The sequence below is a fragment of the Nicrophorus vespilloides genome, unplaced genomic scaffold (genome assembly GCF_001412225.1).
Source record: "Nicrophorus vespilloides isolate i.1.1-1 unplaced genomic scaffold, Nicve_v1.0, whole genome shotgun sequence".
In the NCBI taxonomy this organism is placed as follows: Eukaryota; Metazoa; Arthropoda; class Insecta; order Coleoptera; family Silphidae; genus Nicrophorus; species Nicrophorus vespilloides.
In genome coordinates, this window is record NW_017096469.1 from 65,214 (window position 1) to 84,806 (window position 19,593).

The 19,593-nt window shown below is 34.1% G+C and overlaps 1 protein-coding gene across 1 annotated transcript in view; it reads right to left on the reverse strand.

The window, feature by feature from the left end:
- The window catches only part of LOC108557091 (serum response factor homolog), a 46,097-nt gene extending 27,166 nt beyond the window's left edge, over positions 1-18,931 (reverse strand). The window contains exons 1-2 of the mRNA XM_017913473.1: positions 17,645-18,931; positions 2,817-3,068 (exon numbers count right to left, since the gene is read on the reverse strand). Of these exons, the coding sequence (XP_017768962.1) occupies positions 2,817-3,068; positions 17,645-18,070 (678 nt within the window). The 5' untranslated portion in view covers positions 18,071-18,931. The remainder of the gene's footprint in view (positions 1-2,816; positions 3,069-17,644) is intronic.
- Between the last annotated feature and the right edge of the window lie 662 nt (positions 18,932-19,593).

The window sequence follows — 19,593 nt, forward strand, 5'->3', positions numbered from 1 at the left end:
TTTATAAGAGAAAAACAACACGATACCTGCCTCTTCGCTTCCATCAATTGTTCATATCCTATTCAATATATGTATGTATATAAATGTGTGTATGTGTGTGTAAGAAAAATGCGTGTTTTCTTGAGGGGATGTAACCCTGAGTTACGACGCGCGCGTGAATGTCTTTTCTTTTTTCTTATAATTTGACTTTTTCTTCTTCGAGAAGGAGAAACAAATGAGTAAACAAGAAACATTGACCCAGAAAAAAAAATAACGCACACACACACACGCCAACGCGGTCCTCTCCGCTTTTTTTCCTTCCTCCCACAACAGAAACGAATGTTGAAGGAAACATAATAATACCGAAAAGCCGGTCAATAAAGCAGCCAGAGATTTCGTAAAAAAGACGTGTATGTGTGTTTTATATGTATGTTCGTATGCATGTATATGTGTATATGTGCAGAAACAGGTGGGCGCAAAGATACTCTCACTCTCTCGCTCTCCAGAAAGAGTTTTCAGTGAGGATAAATACTGTTGCCGTGTACATTTTTTTTTCATTGGGTGTGTTCCATCGCGAAACTTTTGCGTTACAAAGAAATGGCACATAAATTCTAAAAATGGAGTAATAATAATATAAAGTATAATAAAAAAAAAATGCGCTAAACATGCACAACAAACAACAACAACAGCAAACAACAAACAGCAGCAACAAAATAAAATAATGCATAGAAGAAACGCCACATGATCGCCACGCCACGCATCGTCTTCGATAAATTAGCGGCGATTCCACACGCACACAATACAGTATATTATTCCTATTATCATCATCATCGTCGCCATCGTAATCATCGTTTATTTACGATGAATCGAATTACATTCACGATTCGATTCTGATTTCCGGCGGAAGCGGAAGCTACGGCTGACTGTTTCGTGAGTACGTGCGCCAATTTCCGAAACCAGATCCTCCGGCCGAGCCTCGCGAGACGGCTCAATTTTGAAATTCGAAAGTTTTGCTTTCCGTAGGTTTTTTTCGCTTGTGTTTTTTAGGTTTCGATTTTTTTTTTCTTAATGGCTCTTGTATGATATAATTTCGAAAAAAGCTCTCTAGTACGTGGGCTTAGCTAGACGCCACCGTTTACTTATTTTCCGTCGCAAATGTATGAGCCCACACGGCGTTGGAAGAAATCGAAGGCCTTTTTTGGGATCACGAAATCATTTTACTTCCTTTCGATTTATCTACTCAATTGTTGTAAACGTCAACGATGTCATTTGTATGACTGTAATATGCAAACACATTTTCACAAGCAAATTAGTTAATGAAATATGTATTTTTTATTAATTTATTCGTTATTTGTCTTATGTTTAACATGAACAACATCCATCAATAAGTTTAACTTTTCATTTTTTTTCAAAATATTTAAATTTGTTACAAAAAGCCAATTGAATATTAAATATTTGTGTGCATCTCCATGACCATAGTTGGCTAGTTTGTACACATTCTGAAAGTATGATTTAAATTAGAGATTATTTTAGTTTGCTCTCTGCGCACTCGGCAGAATGCTGACAGCAGTAGACGGTTTTTGCGTCGGGATGAAATTCTCTTTTTTACCGGGAATCTCGTGCTCGGGCATGCTTCGCATTCCGGGTCGGATGGAATTTTGGATGAAAAATGCGCGAAATGGGACGCCCGTCAAGGAACATCTGTTTTATCCAAATTGTGCGTGTGTTTGTACGTAATCGCGTATATATATGTACGTGTGTTTAAGTGTGTGTATGTATAGATGTTGTGTGTGTGTGTGAAAGAGCGCGAGGCGTGCGCGCGGTGGGAAACTAAATAAATCTCGCGTTCCTATGCGTGAGGTCTCCGGATGAATTATTCAACTAAGTCGGTCAACTTGTTTCAGTTTTATTTCATCTGGCCGGACTCCTCTCTTTATTTCTTTTCCGCCCTTTCTTTTTATTATGCCATTATGATTATAATAATAACGATATGTAGAATGACCACAATAATGGACACTCTGAGTAACGCGTTCAAAGATATACGACCGAAACGATGGAGGCGGAAAAGACAAATAAGAAATTGAATGAAAAATATGTTTTTTTTTGTCTGTGGATCAGGTGTTCCATCTTATTCTATGACTATGGACATTGCAAATATATTTGTTTATATAACAATATGCTTTTTGTAATGAAAAAAATCATGTTGCATTAAAAATATAATTGATGACAATTCAGATTATTCTCAAGTGTATGTAAATGTGTTTGCATATTTCAGCTACATGCCGATATTTCGTGTATCTTTCGTTGCTAATGGAATCGCCACTTATTTATTTGTGGTTGTTTTGGTTTGGTTTGTCTTAGGGGTTGAAGGGAGGACGGATGTTTCGACGGAAACGACGTACGCTATAATTAAGTTACCTAAGTTAAGTGTGCTTCTTTTTTAGTTTTGCAAATGATCTTATAATATAAAATTTATATAATTTAATAATGTTTTATTTTTTTTTGTTTGTAATTTATTTATTATATTTTTTTTTCAACGAATTATTAATCTTTATTTTTTTCTTTTTTTATTTATTATATAGTGTATAGATATGGATAGATAGTTGTATAGTGTTTTATCGTTGATGGGACATGTGAGAATGGGAATGTGGGTGCTGCGGATGGCCGTACGCCTGATGAGGCGGCGGCAGGGGACTGGGACAGGCCTGGGAGTAGCCGCCGTGTTGAGGCGAACCACCCAGACCCAGATGGGTCTGCTCCAGGTGCGAATAGTGCTGGCCGCCCAGCGAATGTGCGTGCGTGTGCGTGTGCGGCGAGCCGTAAACCATTTGCCTTACTTTCGAGTCCTCGTCGCTGATGTTGTACGTGAGCTCCGTCTCCTCGAAGCCGGTGGCTGACATCCTCTGGTCGCCAGACGCGGAACCGGCCGGCGGATCCGGACTGTTCAGGCATGTCTGGATCAGCGCCTTTCCAGCCTCGCTCGTGATCATCGGCTGCAACTTCCTCGTCGCAAATGTATAGACGTGACCTGTCTCTGAAGCTACCAGTAGCATCACCTGGGTTCCTGTTAGCGTTGACAATTCATAGGCCTGTAACAAAAACGAGAACAACACATTAATATTTCATATTTCAGCATTGTTAAATAAGTATACATGTTCGAATCTGATTGGAACTAATACAAGATTCAGAATTTCATTTCATACAATTATTGTTGATTATTATGCTTCATTTTAGCTTTTCTGAACTGAAAATTTGATTGATTACTTGATTGATTTGATTGATACATTGTTTACTTCAATAAGTTTCTGTTTCGCAATCAAGTAGATATACAATAATGTCGCTCTTAAAAATATTGCTAAATATTTGCATTATACCCATTTCTTTTGTTATTATAATGTAGTTACTTCAAATTACTTGTTGATAAAATGTTTTTTTTGCTTTGATTTGTCTATTTTAGATGGTGATGAGTAAATAACTACTGACAAATGTAGAGACTACATTAAACAACAAAATATATAAAACGTCTATGTAAACTAAAATGAATTTGATTTCTAATTACATAATAGAGAGTTAAACAATCAAAGCAATATTACAGTTACGTGATTTGAAAAAAAACTAATCCTAGTTGAATGAATGAAGAAAAATATCCTGATCATTTGTATTTCAGGAATGCGGTATTGGAGGAAAATACGGTACAAGAACCCTAGAGGGATCGAACTGTGGGAACGAGCTCAAATATGGGTTTCCACCGGAAAAGGGTATTTTGTAGGTGTTAATAAACTCGGGGCGCCGCTTTTCCAAAAACGGGCTTCGTAGTGGCCCAGAAATGGTCATGCGACGGTTTTGGAAATCGCGCATACCAAAAAAAGGAGCAGATAGTGCATGCACGCGAGTACACCTCCTTTTCTTCGTCCTTTTCTGCTTCTTCTTTGAAAGAGAAGCTAAAAGGAAGAGGAGAAGAAGAAGCAGCAGCATTCACAAAGTGTGAATGAAGACGACTCAATTTGCTCAGTACAAACGCACAGGCCAATTGATGAACTAATCGAGAACGAGAGCCTTTTACACTACTAACATACTACACACCGAGTCACACATATAGAGAGAAAGAAGAGACAAACATAGAGGAGACATGGACTTTTATTGGCGATGTCTGTATTTGTATGCATTCGCATTTACAAATGCAATTCCGCGATTCTTTTTTGGCTTCTCTTTCCTTTTTCGAATCGAGTGAGCAGGAAAAAACAGCGCGGGGTCCGCGATTCATTCATTTCCTTACCGATGATGATAATGCTCAGCGCGAGAAAAGAAACGTTCATTCACAACTTTTGTGCAGAACAACTGTGCGCGACGACAACAACAACAGCAAAAAACAATACTTTCACACGCATTTCGAATTCTTACTTAGATATTTGCTGCCTTAAACGCGAGCGCACATAAATCCGAAAGTTTCTACCTAAGTGAGACAGATCTGGGAAATTGGTTTTTCCTTCGTCTCTTCTGAATGGATCAAGGGCAACAATGTACTCGGAACGACGATAGGTCCTGTGCAAGCGCGTGTAATGAATGTAAACGCGAAAACATTTAAACGTCGGCAATTAAATGCCGGCCGCTCCGAATTGAGTCTCTCTCTTCGCGAATTGCCCCTTACCGATTTACCTGTTTCTTTTTTCGATCGTTCGTTCGTTCCGTCTGCGGATGACTTTGCGTTTGGTGAATATAAATTGCGGAGTGGACCAGCGGGAGCAGAAGGAAAGACAAGGTTTCTTTGTGTTCCGGGAATCCGGGCAATTAGCAAGTTTTCTAAATAAACGAAATGGGGAGGCACCGGCAGCAGCAGCAGAGAAGGAAGATAAAGCGCGGTGGAGAGGAGATGAGGACGAAGGAGAAGAAGTGGAAAAAAAGGAATGAAATGAGTGGAAGATGCCGCGTGTGTAACGCGTCGGAATTTCAGCACGAGCTTCGCGGAGGCAGAAAGACAGAGAGACGGCGAGGAAACTTGTATACAACGCACGCACGTAAATATAAATAAAGAAGGAAATTAACGACTGGTAACATCTGTTCGGAAAAATCCAGACGAAAATTAATATATCGGTTCAGATGGATCGCGGTTCAAGACGCTGATCCCTATGCGCGGACCCTGCGAAACCGCCGTTTGCGCCGCTTCCATCCGGTTCCGCGACGGCTCCCGTTCCATTCCTTCCTCCAACATGTGTTCCGCTGATCATTTCTTTTTTATCTACTTGAATTTTTAAGGACGGGAAAAGGAGAGGCAAACACCAGAGGTTCATCTCTTGTACAGAGCGAAAAATGCGGAGTGGAAAGCTATCTCCGTTTCTTCTGAACACCAACTTCGTTGTACATTATATGTATATATATATTACAAAATGCTTGTTCACCTGGTAATTTCTCTTGCAAGAAACGAGAACAAGATGTTGATTCTGGATTAACAGAACAAAATTTATCGAAACAACGAAATGATAAACAAAAAATACAAATTTATATATTCTACTTTCCAATAAGATATTATAATAAGGTATTATGTTATTTAGAAAATTCATTTTCAAATGAAAAAACTTGTATTTAAAATTGTTATTCTCATATGTATTTGAATTACATAAGATAAATTGGGCAAAAGTTAAGAATAACATAATAATATTATAATTAATTTATCAAATATTTAGTATAAGATGTTTAAATCTAAAGTTTCCAATTCTTATGCATCGCTATTAAAATACTTTTAAAACATTAATAAAAATCTATAATCGTTAGTAACAGATGTAATAAATCAAAGAATAGAAATAACAAAATATGTTTCTTTGAAAGCTTCCATTTGTTTGTTGCCGTTTCCCACGGAAAACGCATTTAAATCAAAATTTTATCGGAAATCCGATTTTTGTGTGTTTGCAGTTGGGTGGAATGTGTACGTGCAGGAATTAATTTATTGCACTTCATTACGAGGCAAATAGGAAAATATCGTGAAAGTTAATTGACTGAAGAAGCTTAGCCTCGACATGGAAGAAAAGAGAGAGAGAGATAGAGCCCTTTGACCCAGAACGGGCAAAAACAATAAAGACGTGTCTCGGCAATACCTTCAATTTAATTTATTTAAAAATAAACACATCCGAGTTTCTTCCCGTAACGAAACATCTGTTCGCCGAACGGGTCACAAAACCGACTGAATTTCAGATTTTACGAAATATTTATTTATAAGTTGGATGGGATTCATTGTAAATTGCGCTTGATTAATTATTTTCTGTTTGATTATGTACATTTTGATAAATTGGATGTGCGATTGATGTTGCTTCTCGTTCAAGAACCGTCGAATCGTGACAAAGGCAATTAGCGTAAGTGATTTAAGTGTGAACTCGATGTATGAAGAAAAAAAATGCACGAGAAGAAAAAGGCATGCACGAAAATTAAATATTATTAAACGGGTGTAGAAGAAGAGATAATCGCGTGCGTGTTCTCGCGTTGTTACACATCCTTCCTTTCTTTCCTTCTTTTTTTACTTTTGTTGGTCTTCCATTCTTCATTGCTTGGTAATAAGGACCGAGATGTGGCGATATTGTAGGAGAAGAAGAAAGGAGCGAGAAAACGAAAATGTATTAAAACGTCGTCCCGTTTATCATTTAACATATTAATTTCCGAGTCGGCTCCGTTCCGAGGATGGTGATTATGATGATGATGATGATGATTGTGCGCTTCTTCGGAACACCGTCTTCCTTCAGACACACACATGCACGCATTTCTTGTCTTTAATGCCTTATCATTAGCCTCTCGTACGCGCAATGACTAAGACAAATCAAACACACGCGCAACACTAAAAACACAGGCATTCGAACCTTAAGCAAAGTGGAAGAAGAGGCTGATGATGACCAAGGTACTTTCCCTACGGCATCGCACGACTCTCGAAACGTGTAACGCGCGCGCTAATGAGGCTGTTCCACCCGAAAACGCATTCCGAGAATTATCAATTATTATCTTGAATTATCAACTATACATATTCATGAAGATCTTCACAGATTAGACTAAATATACATTAATTTAGGAACCAATTGACCGTGGGAGCATTATTCACACGGAAATAATTAGGGCTTCAAAATAATTAACTTGATACATCATACTGATAATGAAATATCCACTCAAATAAAATATAAAACTTTGATATACCAAAGTTGTTTCAGCTGCTTCAATAAATAATTTGTATGTTAAGATCAATCTTCGTTAATCGACTTTAAACTACCAACCTATTGTTATGTCATACATACTTGCTATGATTAAATTAATTTTACCTTAATTTTACACTAAAGAAAACTAGATTTTACTACATCGCTAATACTGAAAATTATTATAATTAGTACGTGACGAATTAATGAAAAATAAGGTTGAAAATATTGATGATATATGAATTCTAGAAAATCCAACAAACAGTTGGATGGCATATATGTCTGCCTCACATCTATATTTAGTACACTAAGGAAAGGCAAGAGTATTTCCTTATATTTCGAGATACAAAAAAATAATAATACAAAGGAGGAAATACCACGGTCGATAGCTCTTTGGCCAGCATATTTTTTTTTTAATTTTATGTTAGAATTTATTTATTTTGAGAGTTGTTATAATTTTTTAGTTTTTATTATTATCATTTATTTATAGAATATACTTTTTTTCATTTGTATTGATGTCTGGCCAATAAATTATTATTATTATTATTAATAATAATACAATATCATTTGAAAAAAATAATCCGCAAGTTCGAAAACTAATATTATTAAATAACTTATGATCGTATATAAAATATGCAAATATTCATTCGTTTTGTTAGCTATTTAACTTGCAATAGGACATTTGGCGACGTCCTGGGCGCCGGTTAGCGAAAAGCTCTTTCGGGTACGATTTATAATTAGATTTTACGAGATTCGCATCGAGGTCCTCGCGTGCGCACAAAGCATTCATATACACACGAACATAATACACAGCGACTTTGCAATTGTAATTACGAAGGAATTTTTGATGCATTAATCATCCATCATGCATGTAACGCGATGCACAATTTCGTAAACATTTCAGAAACTCCATCCTTTCATGTTTCATGTTTTTCAAAATTATTTCGGAAGCTTTTACAGTTTTTAATGTTTTAAGACATAATAATACACATAGAATTGAAAAAAAAACTTATTAATTGTTTACAACATTAAAAATAAATTGTAAGACAATTGCAAGACTCATTTTTTCTTAGAATTGAATGACAAACATTAAATTGTTTCAAGCAAACAAATATATTAAAAATAACATGTAATGTATACAATCCACTGCTTGGAATATGAAGTTAGTTATAATATCAAAATAAATTAATATATTAATGTATATATACAACATTTTTAGAATGAAATATAAACAATATTTAGAGGCCATCAATGTGCACGTTCGTTTACAATACATTCATATCCTTTATTTATAAATTTAAAATTAAATATTACAGATGGAAATAATATTACATCAATCGTTTGTAAAAGTTGACAGAAACTCGTTTGAAAATAAATCAGTCTAATTAATTACGTAAAAGTATACAAAAATAGTTCGGGGTCAATAGCTCATTTTCTATATGTATGAATGGATACAACAAATTATGATTCTTAGACTTTTTATTCAATGAACTGGACTGGACGCAATTTAATAAACAAGTATACTGGAATATGATCTCTCGTAGGCTTACAATGCTATTATATGACCTTAATAACACTCCCACTTCAATTTCTTCCCTGAAAACCTTGAATCTATTAATGTCGTTTTCATCAATGTTTCATAATTGCAACAAAAACATACGCAATATAATATTTCGACTAGCTACAAACTTACAAATTATTAAATAAATTAAATAATTACCAATAAAATGAAATCATATTACCAGATATTCTTAAATTGCGTAGCATAAACTAGTTAATATTGAAACATAATTTCAAAAGGAACGCGACGAAATGTATACTTTACGTTGCAATGAGAAACATAATTATATTTAATTTTTATTATAAATAAATATATATATATTAAGTTATTCAATTAAATACACGATCGAGGATGTTATAATTCATGTAATCGATTAATCATAATTATTTCCATCCCATTACGTTAATTATTAGTGTCCTATGCCGCAAAAGAGAAGATAAACTGGTCTCTGTTTTCCAACGTTTTCCTTTTCCATGTCCACTGCATGGTACACAAGGCGCGTGAATTATTGTTATTTGTATAGAGGAAAATGTATGTGCGCCGAGTGGAAATTTGCATTTCGCACAAACTTCTTGCGGTCGTCGCGAACAGCGCAGATTATCGGTCTTCATCGATTATCCTGCTATAATTCAAAAGCAAAAGAACTTTGTATTGAACAATAATAACGGCATGATTGGTTTTTGTTCATCCAAATTAGAATGCAAGTTGTTATAAAACAAATCCAAGTATATTTCTATAAATATTTGTTAATTATAAGAAATAGATCTTTGTCATTAAATTAAATTTCCCAATGTCTTTTATCATTTGGAATATATCATGTAAATAAAAATATATCAATTTAAATATTGAGCAATCAAATTTTATTTTACATTCATTACTCGTCAGTTTTGATCAGTATTTCACCACTCACTGTTTTTTTTTTAACATCAAGTCTATATATTTGCTTCATGATTCACGATTAATGTGAATAAATGTTTAAAAGTAAACAGATGAACCTACAATCCCCCCCTTAATGCATGAATGCTTTTTTTGTTAAGTATTAATTATACAATTTACAATAAAGATATGCTATTTAAATAAAATATAATGCTGCTGGTTAAACTGAGAGTAAGTATGTATTTTCAAAGAATGAGACTTCTTCAGGGTTCGTGCGCTCGTCAGAAAGAATCCAAGAACGCACTTACAGCATCTCCAGCAGGCGAGGAACAAAAATCGGCCGTCGGTATGTAAGCAATCATCCGAGGAATTAAAAGAATTAATATGCCGGCGCAGTGTGCTATGTATTCGTATATATACATACACACACATATATATGAACATGTGTGTGTGTGAGATGCGATACATGCCGCGTTTCTGATGCCATTAAATATTTATTTTTGCACATTTCGCGCGCTCACACGTGAGAGATGAGGACGAGGAAGCGGAGGAAGATGGAGCTAAGAAGAAATAGTGGTAGAAGAAAATGTTATTGGATTAGAGGAACGCACAAATACCGAAAGATTAACGAGCAAACACTGAACGCCAACATCACCGATAAACTTACTCTCGCACATACACACACACAACGTGGCGTGTTTTATTTTCCAATTCACTTTGATCAATTGGAAAATTTCAAAAACAGGAACTGAAAAACTGAAATGACGAGACCGGAGGAACGCACGGAATGCTTCGAAGGAGCTGACCAATAAATATCACGAGGGGCTTTATCAAATTTCACTGGTTTTATGGCCGATAGATCGGAGCGGTAAAAATACGATTAATTGCCGCACCCGCAGATGCGTCAGTAAAACTCCAACATGAATAATATTCCGAAGCAATTAACTTTATCGCAAGTAAATTCGTGCAAGATCGTATCGATCGAGGATACGCAGTTTTCTGCAAAACTTAGTAAATCCTGAAACATATATAAGAAATCTGAGAAATCTAAGAAATTTGAATATCATCAATTTTTCAGTTGTTTTCGTTCTTAGATATGAAAAGGCTAAAAATGTTTCTTATTTCGAGAATGTATATACATTTAGTAAACCAAACTCTCATACAATGATGTCATTATTATTTCTGATGTTTTGATTATGCCATTAAAAACAATAAATAAAATGTTAATGTAATTTACCTTCGAAAAAATAATAGAATAAAATTTCAATACTGTAATATTTAATGCAAATAAATGCATTGTATATTGTACATTAGACCAGTAGTCGTCAATTTGTAAGATAACGCCTATTAGTGGGCGTTTTAAGTGGGCGTTGCGTAAAAATGAAAGAAATACAAGAAATAAATATAACGAAATTTGAAACAAATTGCGAAATATCAAATATCCGCTTTCATAACAACCTCAGAACTTTCATTCACTATTGCTATTATAAATATATCTACATAGAAAAGGAAAGTGTAATCAATAAAAATCAATCTTTAATAACACAATAATTCTATAGTTTGATTAATTACGCCACGTTTCTTTGGGATTAACTTAAGTTAAACTAATTTAATCTAGGTTTAATATTATCATATAATGTTAAAACATTGAATCAATAATTTTCAGTATATATCTGTTTAAAAATACTCTTCAGATTTTTTATTTTGATAAGAAATTGAGTCGGCATTTATAATTTTATGTCTGCATGAACATCGATATTAACAACAATTAAAAATATATAACAGCAATTGAACGAAATACACTTAATGATGAAAATTCAATGTTAAAATATGTAGGAATTCAAAAATCGTTATTATACACATGTTGGCATAAATAAGAAGCAATAAAATATCACCAAGTAATGAATGCAACTTTTTAAACGATTTTATTAAAAATCGGCTGGATGTGTTCCTCAGGTGTGTGTGTGTTCATCGTAATATTAACATGTAAATTTGCAGTAAAACGATGACCTGATAAAGACATTTATTTATTTATCGTGCAAAGAACTGTTATTTTTTGCTAAATATAATTCTCAATTTTAATTAACATTCCTTCGCCGTTCGTATTCAATCGTTGTTACATAATATTTAGTGGAAAAATACGATAAAAGAAATACTGCTTGTCTATGTAATATAATATAAAGAAATTTTTAAAGCCAATAAATGAAATTCTGATTACAGAAATATAATTGCGTATAGTCATTTAAGAAAATATTATCATAATTAAGTTATTTGCAACTTTATTATTATATATTAAAATAATTCACTGATTGAATGAATAAAAAAATAAATATATGCATAAATTATAAAAATATTTATATTATTCTAAGATTTCAAAGAAAAATCCTAATCATTCAAAATGTTAAGAAACTTCAAATAATAGATAAATTAATCTGTGTTATAGTGGTGATATGCATTTATAAATAATTGTAATCTAGTATAACGCAAGTTGACAACCGTCGCACACTAATATAACTTATTACACAATTCTCATTATACGGCAAAACGAAATCAACTAAAGACATATTTATCAAAAAATAACCACGATTCCCTTTCGAGAGGATAGTAAAAGAAACAGCATGTGAAGATTACGGAGCGGAAATAAAAAAAAGAAAAGACAACCTGAAAGAAATGATCCGAGCAAGCGTGGGAGTATTAACAAAATAGTACTATTGGAGATTTCGTGACTCACCACTTGCTTTTGACTTACTTCTTCCTTCATCTCTCGTCTTCGTATTTTTTTATCTAACTTAAACAGTAACATTTTATACTTTTATTTTTGCAAAATGCAAGCAAGCAGCAGGCAGTGTCTATCCGCGAGAGAGTCGTGCCATTAGGGTTACTTACATTTACTATTATTGCCCAACGACAAAACACACTCACACACATATTGTTATAAATTTCCCAACATCCAACGCATTGCAAAACGGCCGCAACACACACAAAGGAACACTACGAAAAGGGAATTTAAAAAAGGTACAATGCCAACTGGAAAATAATATGAACAAAAAAAAATGTATGATGTACGTTTCATGTTTCGCTTCAGTTTTATGTCAAAATATGTTTTATTAAAGTTTACTAAATTTATTGTAAAATAGAGAAATAACCTCCAGTTAAAAATGACTAGAACGTATTGTGCGCTTCTTACAAAATGAAAAGTTCTTTCTATTTTTTTGCAATGCCTTTATTTGCATTCTGATTGTCATCACCTTAGAAATTCTTTTGCGGTGATGCCGAATGCGTATGAGTCTAACGACAAAGCGACGCAAATTGCAGAGACCTACACTGTCGATTGCATTGAATCAATCAAAGGCGAACAGGTGCACGTCAAGAAGAAGTTAAGGAGAAGAAGAAGAGAGGTGAAAAAAACGAACGGCCTTTATGATCACACATGAGCAATTCGTTCATTCACGGACCCCGAAGAATTAATAAATTGTAACGTGTGTAATTGGCGCAAAAAAACTGCACATATATAAAAATAATGTCACACATACACCGGATGCTCTGGCAATTCGATTCGAAAATAAGAAATATAAAAGTTGGGATTCGCGAATAATCTTCCACAAGTGCTAACTTGTAATGACATTAAAAAGAAAGGATTTTTTTGTATTATTTCAATTATATCCTATTAATAGGATTAATCAATGTAACCATAATTAATTGTTGAATCTATTATCATTAATAAATATAAAGTCATATTGTAATGAAAAATAAATACTTTTTATTATTTTCATGTAATATTTTATTTTCTAACAATACACAGCACGTTTTTTTATATAGAGAAATCGACATAGAATTGGGGTGCATCTTATTATTGTTGTTGTGTGAGTGTTAATCCATAAAAATACAGAAACAGCTGTTAATATCAAATAGTATAGAAAAATAAATATTTGATTGTAAATTAGAAGATCGAATAAATTGCACAATGTACAAATATTTATAACTGAATTGCGGAAACTTTAGAGTGAATTTAATAAACTAAATATAAAACTTTTAATTCTTAAAAGACTTCTCATATATAATTAAAATAATAATTGCACTAATTTTATTAGTAAAAAAATCATGTATACTTCTTCTGTCGGTTATTATTTGCATAATGCTTAAATTCAATAAAACAGATTAAAAGGACTTAATATCCAAGATTAAGTATTTTTCTATTCTATAATATAAACAATGATTTATATATTTCGGTGTGTTCGAAAACGATTGTAGGTCGGGCGAGAGCATTAATTGGGATGCAAAACTGGGCAATTAAAATTAATTGAAAGCGACGATGATGATGATGATGATCCGCCGGCGGACAATGTCTTCCCTGTCACGATCTATGCAATAAATCGAATACTTTTATTCACTTCTTCTATATAATTATAAAACATACGAGATTCGACATGAAGCATTAATATCGTTAAATTAGCAATAATTCCACATATTTTTTGCCATCTACCTACCCGCATTATACGCAATTAATTCAATATTTCTTTGACATATCTCCCTGAATGCCAATGTTGATCTGCGCAAGCAGTATTCACAACATTCTTCAAACATATCTCATTTGTTATTACAAATATACAACTTACATTGTAATGTTGCATGTTCCCCATTTTTAATTCAAATATAATTATAGAACTATTTAAATACAGGTTTAATTATCTAGTTAATGTGAAACACATAATTATTACAACAGTTTCAATACCTACGCAACAATGTCGAACAAATGAGCGCTGCTACTTAACAAATTAAAGGAATCAGTGTAGCAATGAGGAGGCACAATAAATCTGTCCATTTGCAAGACGAAAACAAACAGATGTTTTAACGTCGATTGCTGGAAAAGTGAAATTTGTTGAACAATACTGCAATAAACAAGCCTCTCTGCACACTTGGCTCTCTCGATTCGACCACAGCAACAAAACAAAGAGATCCTCGTCAATCATTAATCACGAAAGTAATTAATTCCGAAACGCTGTTTATATTCATTCCATCCATTAATCTCACGCAATGCCGTTTTCAAAATATTCAGCAATCGTTATCATTCGTACTGTAATTATTATCATAACCAATCATTAATGTAATGTATGCTAAAATATTAACATTTATAGTGAATGCATATGAGAAAAAATATATATGTAAGCAAACGACGAAAACAGCAATGATTGTCAATCATTCTTTAAATTATTTACAACTTAATTATATAGATTTACTTTTTTATTACCGGACACGGGAAGAGAAACAGATTTAAAAAAGATTGCTATGATTAACATATATATGACATTTTTTTGTTAATACACTTATTACTTTTAATGAATATATGAAAGAACAAATCAAGATATTTTTTGTATTCAAATGTGACACATGAACAAAAAAAAACATTTCCTTATTAACTTTCAAATAGTAATTATTAGTTTATTAACAGAGATATATTAAATGTTTTTATCAAACTGCACATTATCTCTATTTATATAACAGAACAATATTTATTCGGCTCAAAATTATGCAGTGATATTTTGAATATTCTACATGTTTTTTACTAAGAAACATTTAGATTTTATATTTTCTTAGGAATATAAATATATTTATGTACTTTTTTAGTAGTATATCAATCAGACTAATGTTATAGACACATGTCCATAGTTTCAATTTCATATGATTTATGTACAACAATATTGTGAACTAATTTGTTGATGGATTGACGTCAAAATTACAATGTTGCATTTTACATGCGCCATAGTTAATACCAGTTTTATCAACATCTGTATCAGGTCGTGCTTTTTCTGAAATATATTTAAATGTAAAATCATGATGTTAAACATCAAATAAATCTTCTAAAATTGTAACTAAAGCTTATTTTAATGTTAATATTTATATTAATTTATGAAAATTGATCTTGCTATCTTTTAAATGATACAGAACCCTAAAAACTACTAAATTTTTTAACCTTTTCTAGAACGCTAAGTTTTCTCCATATTACCTTCAGAATAAATCCGGCGGGATCACGTATAAAATTTAATAAATGTATAATTTTCTTCTAATACTGTTAATATATATAATTTTATATTTTAAGTAATATAAAAAACAATTTAATAATCATCATTTACTTTACTATACTGCATCAGTATTGCCGACGGTCGCGAATACATGATATGTAATATATGTCATACGTTGAAGTACTTTCAAAACTACTAGTTGTGTAACTTTTGTAACCTGTCAAACATCAACTAGAACACAGATGGACTTCATATAATTATATATTAAGTGTTTAACTACATACAATAATGAGTCGTTATTTTTTAAAGTGGTCTAAGTCCATTTTTCATCCATCGAGAAATTTAAGAGTTTGCGATTGTATTAATTTAAAGCAAACGTTAAATTTATGATTATAAATATGAAAAGAGAATATCTATATCTTATATAGTAAATAATACTAGAACTAACGACAAAATGACTGGTTTGGTGTTTAGTCGAAAAGAAAAGAACAAAAAACATAAGATGTTATACATATAAAAATATCATAATATCATCTTCTTAGTAACATAAATTATATTTTTATCAACTTAAATAAATTTAGATGATTCTTAGTAACATAAATTATATTTTTATCAACATAAATAATTATGATACATGGATTTGTTATTATTTAATATAATATATTATAACAATAATATTTTGTTAATAATATTACTTTATTTTTTTTGGTCTAAATAAAAAAAATATATTTTATATATGACATCTAGAATATTGGAAAATACTTGGAACTTAATTATTTCTGTCATATTAACAGAATATAATAAAATGTAATTATTTAAAATACTTTTATATCATTTTCTATATTTATGCTTCCAACTTAGTAAATATATATTTTGTTTATACAAGACAGTAATTGTTTTCTATGTAGTTGAAGAAAGTTTTTTCACTTCTTCAATAATTCAAAATAGTCCATTTTAGTAGTAATTTTAATGAAAGTGATTCGTTTATCAAAATAATGTCAATAAATAGTTTTATTTAGATGTACTTAAATTAATTAATAATATTATCAATATTATATAAAAACATCTTTCCACCCTATATATATTTAGCAATGATATTTTAAGTCTTGCTTCGACTGGAAGTAGTGGGCACAACGGGTAATGAAATTTTATAATGATCGGAACTATTTCTGCACATTTCTTCAGCTGTTACTAGAAATGTCATATAAAACATCGAAGTAATAAATATGGGTTTATGTAAATCGAATAATAGTTATTATATCAATATTAATCGACGCGAGTTAAATCCAGTAACATTACAAAGTAGCAAACCATATGCATTATTATTTGAAAGCAAAATAAAAAGAAGATTATGTCATAGGACGGTGATTTGTTGCTTTGTGACGTATCAAGTCTTAAGAATCGAAAATGTATTGAAAACGACGGGGGGTGGAGTGGCGGGATTTCTGTGGCGTCGATTCCGATATAGCATAGGCGGCGCAATTAACATGTGGAAATATGCCGAGCATCGGCTGTCAAAACGGAACATATGTTCGTAATTTGAAGACTGTCCGTGTATATATGTGTGTGTGTGCATGTGTATGGATGTGCGTGCATGTGTATGTGTGAGCCTCGCGCGCGCGTTCGCTCGTCGTAACAATATAACAGTACAAGAGAGCCACAATAATTATCAGAGTCACGTGTTAACATCGGGATGCATTCGGAGGTGTTGGGGGCGGCTTTGGCGGTTGCCGTTTGGCCACGGGGAGAGTTTAGGCGGTGAGTGACGGCTCCGTCGCGACGCCAACGAATTGAGCGCCGCGCGCGACCGGGAATTTAGATAATTGCTCGCAGATGTATATCTCCTTAGCTCATTTTTTATGCCCGGCTCTCCACTACACACACACACACACGCTCGAACGTATACACACACACATACATACTCGCATACACACACACACATACATGTAAGTAGACACAGTGGTCTGGTCTCTGCGAGAGCGCGCAGTCTCGGCGTGCATGCGCGACGGCAAACGTCAAAAAAAGAGGTTATCATCTCTCACCTTCTTCATGATGCCAGTCTTCCGCTTGGAAAACGTCGTGTAGCGACGCAGCTTGTTCTCGATGTATTCCATCTTGATCTTGACGCGGCCCTTGGTCTTCTTGCCATTGCTCGGCGGTGACTTCTTCGGCTGCAATGTGCCGTAGGTGTCATCGCCAATGTCGTTGACGCCGCATGCCTCCAAACCTAGGCCCTGACTTGACATGCCCCTATCGTCGTAGCACACTACGTCCGACTTGATGCCGCGAGCCCCGCAGCCGCCCCCCGACACCATCGTGTGCCTGGGCGACAGCTGCTGCAGACTTGTGCTCGGCCCGCGAAGTCCACCTGGCCCCGGAGTCCCGTAGATCTCGGGCACGGACTCGCCGCTCAGCAGATTCATGCTGTAGCCCAAGTTGAACCGGGAGTCCCTCCCGCCTGGTTCCATCGTTCCGCACCACAGTTTGAAATGATTACTGGGTATCGCAAGGCGGTGGTATACTCTCTACGTGCGCAGCAACTCTGCCGACTATTGTCTATCGCTTCCAATTGGACGTAATACTCTATGTTAATATATCTGTTCGTAATATTACGGACGGCGGCGTGAAACAACCAACTTTTGCGACAACACACCAACAACAACAACAAACCGAGTACACACAATCACAGCTGAGCGCACAATAGAACCCGACCACGGCAAACGCGTGTGCTGTGTGCGCGTGGATGGCGCGCGCGCATCTCTTTCAAACGGGGAACGCGCAACGACACCGCGCACTCTCCCTCCACGACACGAAAATCCCATCAACACTCGCACAAACACACACACCACCCCCATCGACCATCCAATTCACCCCATCGGCAACCTTGTCAGCAAGGAACCACCCTCAACACCTTTCGTCTGAATCCCGCCGTTCGCGCCTTTCCATCCCGATGGACGATTCTTGGGCCGGATCCGCGCAATTACGTAAACCGAATACAGTGGGATGTTGAACGCTAAGGACTGCCCAGTCCCATATTTAGCTCCTTATAAGGACAACTCGTCCTTACATGGAGCACCGAGATCCCTCCCTCCGTGTAGTAGAGAGGAATTCCGCGTGCGTTTCTATGTCTGAATGTATACGTATGTAGTAAGCATACACGACTCTCTGTGTGTTAGTATGTGTATTTGTGTGCGTAACAAATTCGACAGGAAGCACGCGCGCGCTCGCAGCACGAAAAAAAAAACACTCTGCACCCGGAAGGAAGTCGTCCGCAGTTTCGTTTCCTCCGTGCGCCCGTTATAAAGACTACGCACATCACTTCCTCACTAAACCACTAACTTACTAATTACCAGCCAAATGCATTTGGCTTAACTTACACTACGCGTAGGTGCAGTTACAAATCAAAATATTTACAAACTATACCATTTCAGAAATATCAGTGAACATAATTTATGTTTATGCAAAATATAAACAAATACTGAATGCCATTTACAATTCTGTTGCATAAAATAATTTCAATGATATGCATTTTTTAATTATTCCCCAAGTACACAATTCCCCAAATTGTAATATTAATTGCAAAAACAAATTGGATTTATTTAACTTTATACAAATTTAAAATTAATTTAAATAGTTTAAATTATGTGCGGGTTTTGTCATATCTTGCTGAACAAAGATTGTCTAAAAAAAATCTACACTGTCTCAATAATATTTTTATTTTTTCTTACATAGTTTCTTCCAATATACAATATTTTTCGTATAGGAAGCTTTGAAACATAATAGTATACTTAGCGTCTGAGTAGGCGCACTTGCAAATAAGAATATTTACAAACTGAACCATGTTTGAAATAATAGTAAATACAGTTGTTTATGCGACATAAATAAATGCAGATTACCAATTTGCATTGCAAATCCAATGAAACCTATTTTTATAAATACACATCAAGTATTTATAAAAAAAGCAAATTTATTGTTGCTTTAAAGCAATACT